General features: G+C 35.2%; 1 protein-coding gene across 1 annotated transcript in view; it reads left to right on the forward strand.

Annotated features, from left to right (window-relative positions):
• Appl (amyloid-beta-like protein) overlaps nt 1–12,776 on the forward strand; it is a 516,672-nt gene that overhangs the window by 494,962 nt on the left and 8,934 nt on the right. The window contains exons 9-10 of the mRNA XM_081771803.1: nt 4,377–4,537; nt 9,541–9,791. Coding sequence (XP_081627929.1) covers nt 4,377–4,537; nt 9,541–9,791 — 412 coding nt within the window. The remainder of the gene's footprint in view (nt 1–4,376; nt 4,538–9,540; nt 9,792–12,776) is intronic.

The following is a 12,776-nucleotide window of genomic DNA, read 5'->3' on the forward strand; positions in this document are numbered from 1 at the left end:
ACCATATCAGAAATATAAAAAACATGAACACGATATTTTCAGAATTGATATAACATGAAATTGAAAATGAGTAGGTTTTACATAATGCTATAACACAAATTGCAAGAACTGATTTTGAAGCATACCACATCCTTACAATTAAGTTTTGAACAGGACAAACTAAACAAGAACTGGCATAATGTCATAACTAGGTACAAACAAATGTTAAATGCAACACAGAATTCTTCAAACTGGTGTTCAGTTCAATATTCCTTACTTCTAGCGTTACTCTTCACTATCATTTAGTAAAGACGAAATTGATCATAGGAAAGAAAGAAAGAAGAAAAAAATATTGGCACACTTGACTAAAAAATAAAAAAATAATAGTTCGTTAAGCATCAGAAATAGATAATCAAAACTTTAGTAAACGTAGTTCCTCTTGTAAACCTTGCTCGACGTGAAGTTTCAAATACCGAAATTGATCCTTACCCATTTTGATCATTAATTAACAATCTTACTACTGAGCGGTCTTTTTCAACCAGCCGTGGACCACTCTGATATGTCATTGAGAGGCCATTCCTACAGCACTCAACCTTGTTGAATCTGTCCTCTGGCCGATTATGCGGCGTAGAAGAGTAGTAGGTGCGAGTATCACGGATGGTACACATAGCCCACAGCAACAGATTCGACATGTCAGCCGGTGGTACCCACAGCAGCGAGTGTCACAGACGAAATTGATCATAGGGAAAAATGAAAAATATCCCGGAAACATCGATACACTTGGGTAAAAACAAAGCATGAGGAATGACACTCATGTATGACGTTATAAGGCATAAAAGTCAATCAAGCTGTCTAAATTTATATTACGTTAGGAATACGTTCAAGAGTTACAAATTACTGTGAATCTTCAGCGTTAATAGAAAATATTATTTCATACATTCATGACCCATCACTATATGCCCCTCTTAAAAATTCTAGCCCATTGTATTAAATAACGTCGATTTCCATACTATAATATTAATTTAATTTTGAATAACTTTAATGTTACTGTTAGAGTTTTTAATATTTCGTGTTTTGTATTTCTCATCTTCATTTTAAGTTAAAATACATTAGTTAAATGAAACGGTGGTCATTTTGCATTCTGATTTATACTTGTATATTATACTGTTATTTCAAAGTAGCGATGACTATGTTTTTCATGGTCATTGATTCTAGCGTTTTGAAGCTGTAATACAAACATGAAGCGAATACATTTTGTCTCATTATCTGTAACTATTCAGTTATTCAGATAATATTTACTGAGTTTTGGTCTGTTCCAAATTCATAAATTATGGGCTGTTTCAGTCATACGCCAGATCAGTCAATTTCCCGAGCAACAACTGCGCTGTAAATCGAACATAAAACTATATTGAGAACGTATAGTAGAATGGTTGAAAATCTTAGTATGGCCTAGTGCTGTATCTGAAACCTATTATAAATAAATAAATAAAATATTACAGTTGAAAGTATTCATTATAAATAGGCAAATAATTTTATTGTGTCTTGAAGATGGCTATGAAGAGATTAGTTATATACAGGGTAGCGCACGAAATGTCATACACTGAAAATATGTAATAAAATTCAAGTGTAAAGGTTTAATGTGTTCTGATTTTGGCATATGTAACATAGATTTATGTATGGCTCAACTTTTGTGAATTCCGTGCATGTGTTATGTGCCGTTCGTTTGTTCTCAACATGGAGGACAAAGGCCGGTTGACCCTTGAGCAGAAAGTAAAAACAGTGTTTTTTACGCAGAAAATCTATGTGTAGACTGTCCACAAAGTTTGAAACTGATGGTAGTGTCTTGAAAAGGAAACGACCGCGTCCCGCCACAGTCGTACTCCAGAGAATATTGCCGCGGAACCCCGCTAAAATCAACCAGAAGTTAGGCATTGCACATCGTCCTCTTCAGAGAATTTTCCAGAAGGATCTGCAATCATTTCCATACAAAATTACAGTGTTGCGTAAACTGTGACAGATAAAGGTAGACGTGTTCAGTTTCTGAATGGGCTATAGCAGAAGGTGATGCAGTAACTTACAACACACATTTTTTTGACGAGGTTCATGTTCCTCTAAACGGTTGTGTGCACAAGGAGAATGTGAGATTTGGTCGCGAGATGCTTCTAATATTGTGCGTAAGGCAGAAAACTATGGAGTTAAAGATTTTTTTTTTTTTTTAACGAACATGTTGCAAAACAATTTTCTCCCTAGTTCATGCAAGACGGAGCTCGACCTCATACGGTCCTCAGCTCTCCATATGGTATAATGTGGCCGCCACACAGTCCGGATCCCTATGATTATTTCTTATGGGGATATTTAAAGAAAACTGTCTACCAGAGGAAACCACGAAATCTCATAAAACTGTAAACAACCATCCTGGCTGTTTTTTTTAAATAAGGGAATTGGAGAGAACTTGTGTCTTAGGGTTGTAAATAACGTCAATGTTCGTGTCTGGGATGTGATACGCCAAAGAGGTGCACATATTGAATATGTCTTTTCATGACATTGGTCATGCACATTCCAAAGAATGAATCAGTGTTCAGTTGCATCACACATTTTGTATATTAAATATTATATTAGGAAATTTATGTGTATGAGATTTCGTGCGCCACATGCTTTATTTCTTTCAATAGTTTTGCTGCTTTAGCATATGAGAGTGGCACTGTGTGTACCACAGAAAGGAATAAACCACATCTTCGTATCTATTATATTACGATATTCGCAATAGAGACCTTGTGTGCCTAATTACGTATATCCAATTTGTTACGTGTATTTATTTTAACGATTTTTCAATCTGAATCGGATATTGTGTCATATTCATTTTCATAACGTATGAAGTTGTAAGTTTCCAAGTTATTAAATAATTGCTGAGATCTTCTAAGTAAAATTCTTCCAGAAACGAACTTCGTACTTTTTTTTAAATTTATGCTGATGTTAACCATCTCCTTGACACATCATTCTTCCTGTTTTTTTTTTTTTTAAATTTTACTACTACTACTACTACTACTACTACTACTACTACTACTACTATACTACTACTACTACTACTACTACTACTACTACTATTATTATTATTATTATTATTATTATTATTATTATTATTATTATTATTATTATTATTATTATTATTATTATTATTATTATTATTGTTGTTGTTGTTGTTGTTGTTGTTGTTGTTGTTGTTGTTGTTGTTGTTGTTGTTGTTGTTGTTGTTGTTGTTGTTGTTGTTGTTGTTGTTGTTGTTGTTGTTGTTGTTGTTGTTGTTGTTGTTGTTGTTGTTGTTGTTGTTGTTGTTGTTGTTGTTGTTGTTGTTGTTGTTGTTGTTGTTGTTGTTGTTGTTGTTGTTGTTGTTGTTGTTGTTGTTGTTGTTGTTGTTGTTGTTGTTGTTGTTGTTGTTGTTGTTGTTGTTGTTGTTGTTGTTGTTGTTGTTGTTGTTGTTGTTGTTGTTGTTGTTGTTGTTGTTGTTGTTGTTGTTGTTGTTGTTGTTGTTGTTGTTGTTGTTGTTGTTGTTGTTGTTGTTGTTGTTGTTGTTGTTGAAGTTTAGCGGTTCTTTGTAGTACCAAGGCTATATGAGAAGTAGAACTACAGTTTAAGGAGGAATTGTGATACGTTCATATTTCAATCTCCCACCTGGAATCGAACCCGGAACCATGTACACCAAAGGCGCTCGCACCAGCCACTTGACCAGCAAGGAGGTCTTGAACCTTCGTTATAATCAGGGAACATTATTTGAGTCTAAGGCATTACTTCCTTTCTGAAGCTTCGGATCATTCCCCAAATATTGTTTAATAGTGCTTTTCAGCCATGATCTTCAACGCGTTAGATACAGAATTGTGATTACTATTGCTGCGACGGATGTGACTTCAAGGCTTGAAATAATTCGTTGAACGTAGCAGTTTTTTCAACCTCTTCTATTGCTTGAATCTTGCTCATAAAAGAAATGCATCATTAACGAAGTTAAAATGTTTGTAAATTATGTATTTTCTTTTTTCTAATCACTTTACTCCACGATTGTTATGTAAGAAATATGACAGAACTTATCCATCTTCCTATCAATAAGACAAGTAGTAGAATAGCATAATTGCTCATGGATATTCAACGATCTTAGAAGTCCAAAATAAGAGTGCAACAACAAACGCTTGTAATAAACATTAAGAAAACATCTTTGTCTTACGTAATTCCTTTTCGAGTTGAGTTCAAATATAAATAAATAACAATATGGTAGAAATCTGCAGTTTTGCATCACTTTAGAAATTATATATTCACAGCGCAAATTTTATACTACTGTAAAGAAATAGTTTAAACAATAAGCAATGTATTACAGTAAGGAGCAGTAGTAATAAGTACTTTCTCTTTAGGTTCCCAGACCTTTCTTCAAAGATCCGACAATTAATGGAAGATTATATCCAAGCTTTAAGAAGCAAGGATGAAACTCCAGGCTCTCTGTTAGCCATGACACGAGATGCCGAGTCTGCTATTCTCGAAAAATACAGGGCAGAAGTGGCAGCTAAACAAGAAGGTATGCATCGTATTCTTTTGTCTCTTTCTTTTAATCATATTTCTATACAGTTGGTAATTCAGCAACCTGTGATGATAAAAATTGCATGAATATTGTCATGTATGTCATATACGCTATTCTGAGCTAATGCTGAAAATATCTGTTGAGTTTTATTTATTTATTTAAAAGTCTTTTATTATGGAATATAATACTTCAGTAGATTAGACTTAGTAATGGAAATTTTAATTAATGAGTTTCCACATTGCAGAAATCAGTAACCTTTATTGATTTTAGCAAATCTTCATTCTGGGTACACTGCCTTTACAGCATGGCTCATCAGTTGTATCATTATTTACTGTTTTATGCAGGCTTCTTACAAATCTGATATCAGGTAAAATTGGGGATTTTGTTTAGAAAATAGTTTTTCATTTTGCTTATTGTTGAGACAAACCGATAGTTCAAACACGGGAACCCACTTAAGCAAATCTGAAGCAGTCAGTTTAAGTAATTGTGTTATTTAGTAATATCATTTAACGTTTATTTTACATTTTAATGTTTTGTACGATATTACTTTTTCTTTTACATTTAACAACTTTGTAAAGAAATTATTGTAATAATTTTAAAACATTAATTAAATTAAAATAGTTGTCACTGTAGGAAGCTTTCATGTAGTGCTACTGAGCTGTTACAGCTAGCTATTTAATATCATTTGTCTTTGTTTTTTACACCTTAACATTTTGCACAATACAATGTTTGTACGCTTAACATAAATAATATTGTTTTTTAAAAAAAGGAACAAGAAAAGGAAGGTTCGAGAATTGTCGGCAGCTGTAATGTGCCCTCACCCAAATCTTGAATATATACCTTTATTTACCTTCATAAGCAAATACAAAACATTCTTTCAATATTCTCTTTTTATGAAGTTAGAAGAAAAATTGAAATAACTTAATAAAATAATTCATTTGTTTTTCTTTATTTACTACATTTTTCAAGAGCCAGTCTCATTTTCTTTGAAATTGACTGAATCAGTATCTTGATACTTTCCTGAAAATCCTAATGTGTCAATTGCTCGTTGGGGAGAAGGGAGTTTTTTTTTTTTTAATTTGTTTATTTATTGTAAAATATTCCATTGATTTGTATTAATTTAAGATGTCTTATAAAATTTATTCCGTAGCTCAAGTACAGATTCTTTGATTAGTTTACGTGTTTCCTTATCCACTGTTATTAACCAAGCTTTTGTTTAGCTCGTACAGGGAAGCTTCGTTAATACACCTTTACCTCATTAGATGCCGTAGGTCAGGGAAAATGATTGATCTGTCACCTGGAAATCAGAAAAAAGACAGGGGAAAAAGATAAAAATTATCTTGTAAGAACCCTGTTATGGCTGAAATTAATGTTTGACAGATTTGTTCGATATGGTGTTGTTCTAAATAGCAAATAGAGGAAATTTGAGAAAATAAGTTCGTACTCGAGCTTTAATAGCCCATAACTCGGGACTCAAAAGACTCCTGAGTACTAAGGAGATTGGATGAAAATTATGAAGATCGGATGAGTTTACCTAAGGACGCACGATATATATACATATATATATATATATATATATATATATATATATATATATATATATATATATATATATATATATATATATATATACTATATATTGTCGTTGCGGTAATGATTTTTTTAAAGGAAAATCAAGTGAAGGATGAGAATCCAATGAAACCATATAACAATAATAGAAACTTCCATATATATCTAATATGTCGAAAGCAAGAATCGGAGCTTGCAGAACACACATCTGGATCGGATATCTTATTTATGTAACAAAATCAAGATTCATGATTTTTTCGATAAAATTCTTACAGTGGCTGTTCAATACGTAAACAAAAATGTAAATTTCAATAGACTAAGTTTGTTTAATAGGTTGAACATTAAAACTTAAGTAAATTCCAACATTAAGTGAATAATAGGTGGATGGTAGCCACAAACTAGTTGTGGTATTGTTCGAAAACATTGAAATTCAGTAATGTTTAAAATAATCTTTTTTGAAAGAATCAGTATCAAAATTATTGGAATACTAAATTTGCAGACAAAAGTGTTATTGTAGGTGATTGAAAGAAACAACGTTCAACTTTTCTAAGGCAATTTTATTCTAAGAAAATTAATCACCCATTATTCTATTTACAGGATTATGCAATTCCTAAATACCACTTGCACTTCTGACTTTTCAACTCTCCACTGGTGTCTGGGCATGGCGAGTAAAAACGGGAAGGAAAAATAAAAACATCAGGAAAATAAAAGAAACAGATCTATCGGGGTAGCGCAGTACTGGAGGCACTTTGTTCAAACTAAAGATTACACATAAAATACCGGGAACCCTCGTGTCCATCACTTGACATGTGTTCTTTAGTTTGGACAAGAAGTCTCCAGCACTGCCCTACCCTGATAAATCTTTTATTTTGCTGATGTTTTTATTTTTCATCTCTATTTTTATCCCCCGTGCCCAAGACTCCAGGGGAAAGTCGAAAGCTCGGAAAAGCAGTGGTATGCAGGAATTGCATAAAACTGTGAGTAGAATGATAATTAGAATTCCTGAGCGTGTCATTAGAAGGTCTAAAATAATCACATACCTATTGTTTTTAAAATCATGAAAGAGCAACATTTGCGTTGTTTTATAAACGTTAATTGCATATGAGCCGTAATTTCACTGTCAACCATTTTGAATTTCTTGAAACCTTTCAATGGGAACAGAGGCACAGTATTCTATTTACTATCTGTCTAGGGCTTTTTCTTTCTTTCTTTCATACAACGTCAACAAATGGTTGAAGATTTAAAAGCTAAACATCTCTCTTTAATACCTTCCCTGTATGTGTGTATTTTGTTTAACAAGTACAAGGCATACTCAAAAGTATGTGTTGTTTTCAAAAGTTAGTACCAAAATTTATTTCTCAGCTTACATGATCACAACCGAAACCGTCAGCAGGGGTAACTCTCCAAGTTTCTCATGCACTGGCAGCAATTCGTTTCTCGTTCTTATTGCGGGACCATGTTTTAAGTCACATAAGATGCATGATATATTCATTCTTTTAAATTAGCAAACAAGTGAAAGATGTAACTTCCGGTAGAAGATGCAGTTGAAGACTGAGGAAAATGCTTCCGTAGACATCATCTACGATGAAGACACATTGCACATAAGGGGCGAGGAGAACAGATAGTGTCTGGGGAACCGAACAACCACATCCATAGGTAGAGCACCAACGTAATTCTTCAAAAGTAAACGTTTTCTGTGTGTTGTTCCACGAAAAAGCGACGGTCCATTTTTCTTTACTAAAGCAACTGTGGCTAACACTTGATTTCTGAACAAGTTGGAAAACTGGTTGTTACCTCAACTAAATACCAATTAAGATGATTTCATTCTGTAACTGGACGGAGCGTCCTACATTTTTTATGGGGCTACTACTCAATTGTTTTTCCACATCGCATCTGACGTGCTGCAAATGACCTTCTTCCTTACCATTCAGCTTGCCGGATCTTACACCATGCGATTACAAAATGCGTTTTTTTTATGGAGTAATTAAAGACAGCGTTTATGTACCACCATTGTACACTGCCATCTGGGTCTTCGTAATATATCCATTACAAGCCATTACAGCGAACATGCTACATCAGGTTTGATTATCGTGTGAATGTATGTCGTGCAACTCAGTATGAAGAATTGTAAGTAAAGTGGACAGTTACGCCTTATGCAGCTTTATATATTTGTTCCGTTTCTCAGTTACGAGCTTCGCAATGTGTGTGAAAGTGAATTTCAAAACTACATAAGGTAAACACCATTGACTTAAAAACCGTAGAAAATTTAAAAGAAAAATTTAAAACTAGCGAATGGTATCCAATTCAGAACGTTAAGAAGGGATTTTTCGTATTAATATCTTCCCTAGACTGATTATTCGAGATTGCTATATTCTTACGGAAAATTCGTTTCGTAATGTACTAAGATCCTTAATTCGGTATGATGAAGTGAATAGAGATTAAGTGGTCTTCAAAAGTTTGCTTTTCATCTATTCTTGTAACTTCAAACAAAGGTGATTTCGATTCTTTGTACATATTGCAATGTTTTGTTCGGTAGAGTCTAATAAAAGTCCGGGATATAAGGTCCTTCACCTATTTTTATTTATAAAATAAATATCTATAACAGTTTGCAAAGTTTCTTTGTAAATCACTAAATGTTTTCAGAGTTTATCAAGTCCTTGACACACACAATAGTGGCTTCGAATATAAAAGTTCAATATGACTAGGTTATGACGAAAATTCCTCCGCTCCCGATCATTGCAACCTCCGGAGTAGGAGATTAAAGGAATTCTCTTTCGCTCACTGCAGCCTCAGGAGACTTATTATAGGATTTCTCTGTAGCTCATTGTATCCTCCAGAGATAAGCTTAAAGGGTTTTACTCCATAGCCCATTGCGGCCCCAGGAGAAAGGTGTTGATAGGTTATTGATCAGCTGTAGACTGATGCCTCCATCCTCTTGCAGGAGAGGTCGGCCATCTTTGGTTTTCTTCCGATCCTTCCTCGTATCCGACTTTCATTGCCTGCTAGTGTTTATGTTTTGAACACAATAACATTTGTTCGTGACTGAAGCATATTTATAATAGTTGCGTACACGTAAGCGTATCGAACCATACAATGAACTTCTTGGCTTATTTTAGTGAAGTGAATCACTTCTCAAACATTGTAACAAGAATTTCGGAACATCTTGTAATTTCAATTCTTAACAAGAAAAGTAGCGTCAAAATTCCTAATATTATTACATATTACTTCTGAGGTAAGTTAACTGGTACGATTTTACATCTTCATTATGCTAATAAATTGGATTTTCAATTCTTTCTTCAGGGTGTTCTTTGAAGTAAACTTGACTCAACCCACAAAAGAGTTGTTATTAGATGCTGTGTTTTCATTATCATGCATAGTGATGTGCTGAAAATCCTTCCTTTATCATATTATTTTACTTGTTTGTGTTGTAGAAAAAGAACGTCAGCGCCAACTGGAGAAGCAGCGCAAGGAGCAGAGGAAAAAGGAACGACAAGAGCTTCGAGAAGAAAAGAAGCGAGTGGAAGCAGCGTTGGGTAAAAAAGTCCGAAAATTCGATCCAGAGAACATGGAAGATGAAAGAATTGCACCTATTCCAGACTCCGATCCAGCTATCCAAACACATCACGAAGAGGCAGTAAAGGTTGCTCATGCGCAGACACATGATGTTAGCCACAATGAAGCAGTAAGTATTTATGTACTATAATTTCGTATTTTTAAAAATGTATTCAGTAGAAATAATGAAAATTCGGAGCCCGATATAGTGGCAGGGTGTTTTACAGATGGACATGTGTTGCTGAGGAAGGGTGGAATCGTCACCAGGAAGACGGTACATTCGCTGGCAGCCAGTGCCACTAACGAAAAACGTGGCTTCATCAGTCCACAGCACTTTTTTTTTTTTTTTTTTTTTCAGTCATTAACAGTCCAAACATTTTAATTTTATTACAGAAAGCCAGTCTTTTCTTACGATGATCCTCTGTAAGAAGGCGTTTCCGGAAGCTCTGTAATTACTTAGACCTAAGTTGCCATGGATTTTCTCCTGCGCCATCCGTAGGGACACATTACCAAGCAATGCAGGATTGTTTTCTTTTAATTCCCTAGCTGTTAAAGAAGGTTGCGTCTGCAACTACCTTTTCATGATCTTTAGCGTTCTTTGAGACACTTGCCTAGACCTACCAGACTTTGGTTTTGGATGGGGCATTTTGACTTCTCCTTCCTCCTTAAAACGTTTCACTAAATGCTGTACTGTTCTCAGCTTCAGACCCGTTTGCCTAAAGATATCTTTGATTTTTTACCAGCTTTAAACAGGGCAATCACCGCCTCAGTTTCACCAGGTATCAGAACGCAGTAAGGCATCGTGTCACAAAGAAATGAGATCGCAACACACATAGAGCAGCATCAAAATTACATGAAATACCAAGAGCACGTGCACACTCCAAGTAATCCTGTCGACCCACCAGAGCAAATTGAAACTTGTTACTCTACAGCAACTAACACAACAGGCGAGTTTCCTGCAGGCGAGCGACAATACTTTACGCGGTGTCATTAAGGAAGTACGCGGATGGTGTGTAAAAACGCGAAAAATATTGACACCAAGCTTTAGGCGTCAATACTTCCGCGCGCACTGTATGTATGTATGTATGTATGTATGTATGTATGTATGTATGTATGTATGTTAGTCAGTCAGTCAGTCAGTCATGATTCCATCAATGTTTCTGACTATAGTACTCGTTTTGACATTTCATTTAAGAGAAGTACAAATTATAAACCCTACCCAACAATATTCGTTGTTTTAAGCTTGCACGACGATAGTTCAACATTTCTCATTGTGATTTATCAGGTAATACGTCGTGTGTTTTAATCCTAAACCGACGATTGTTTCGTTAATCTTAATGCTGACCCTTAGGAAGCTGGCGATAAGATCAGCGAAACAGTTGTCGGTTCGGAAATAAAACACACGACGTATTACCTGAAAATCATAGAAATGTTACACAACAATATGCACATATTAAAAACAATACGAGAACGAATGAAATGTTCTCGTAGAATGAAATGTTCTGACTTACTCATGTGATTCAGTTATTTTCCAGGATTTTTAGTTCATGTTAAAAATGTTCAGAGATGTGGAACAAAAAGTGTTAATTGTTCGAATTGACTTCAGGTAGTTTATAAGTTTGTAATCAAGTCTTCACGAAATATAAATTCATATGGAAAACTAAAGCCTCCAATGTTTAAGCCGATATTCGATCGTTTGAATAATTAAAAAAAGAAAAATAGGTTTTTAACGTACATGTTTTGTAATATTTTACTTTTCTTTCCACGATTTCACTTTTAAACCAATGATGATTCAAATTCTTTTTTTTTCTAAGCAATGGAAAATGGCATAAATATCCGGCGATAATTTATCTTATGGATTATTCTTGAAATTTATCTTCGCTCTAAGTAAATGGAGACCGACATGTACAAATCAGGAGGAAGCTGGAATACAGAAAATGTCACAGTATGCTGATCCATCACTAAGTCACCATGACCTTATGACTATGAGGTCCTTTATACAAATTACCTCACATCACACCAAGCACTATCCACCTAAGTAATAATAATTGCATCGCATACTAATATCTTTGGCTGGTTTAGCACAGAACACATTGCTGTTTTCATGTCTATAAACTAATTAAATACGGTATTCTAATTAATGCAGTAATGACAAAATAAGGGAAAGACTAGAGTGAGCAAAATAAGGGAGCAGTAGAGTGACAGTGTGCAGTGAATTGAACAGACTAAAATAGTATAAAATGAACGAAACCTTTTGTTTCCAAAAATGACAAATTAACGCCCTTTTATGTGGTGTGAGCGTGGCGCTAGTGGCAAGTATGTTAGATGTATCCCGAGGGATAGTGTCCAAAGTGGTGATAGACTACAAAACTCACGGCTAAGCCATATCAGAGAAGAGGAATAGAAATCGGAAGAAAACTCTCAGTGACAGATCTCGCCGAGCATTTAAACGGATTGTTACTCAGAATCGTCAGCTGCAAGTGACTGAAAACTCGAGCAGCATTTCTCAGAGCCTATACTGATAATCATAGTACGTACACTATAAGTTACAAGACATGAGTATACGAGATCGGGTTGTAGGGGCGAAACCGCTGCTAAGGACCCACCACGGCTTCAACACGACACCAATGGTGCTCCGAACATGCAGCGTGAACCGCTGATGACTGCAAACGTGTAATAAGGTATGAGTCATCGTTCACCTTATTACAAACCACGGGTCGTGTTTATATGTGGCGGAACCCGAGAAAGAAGCGTTATGTTCCGCAGTATGTCTGCCGACCTTATAACATGGCGGCGGCTCTGTGATGGTATAGACCGCATTAACGTAGTTTTGAGCGAGTCTTGTGCTGACTTTAACCGGTCACATCACTGCCCGTGATTATGTCGCCTTTTTAGGAGACTATGTGCATCCTATGATCCATATGTTTCCGGGCAACAACGCCAAATTCCAGGATGATAATGTGCCCATTACGCAGCTTGAGCTATTGTGGTGTAATTCGAGGAACACTGGAATGATCCTAGGCTCTCTTACTCCTCAAACCTGAACATACGTAAGTGAACATCTATAGTCCATTTTGAAGACACGAATCCGGCGCAGATAACCGACTCCGTCTCT

The sequence above is a fragment of the Thermobia domestica genome, chromosome 9 (assembly GCF_964235325.1).
Source record: "Thermobia domestica chromosome 9, izTheDome1.hap1.1, whole genome shotgun sequence".
NCBI lineage: Eukaryota > Metazoa > Arthropoda > Insecta > Zygentoma > Lepismatidae > Thermobia > Thermobia domestica.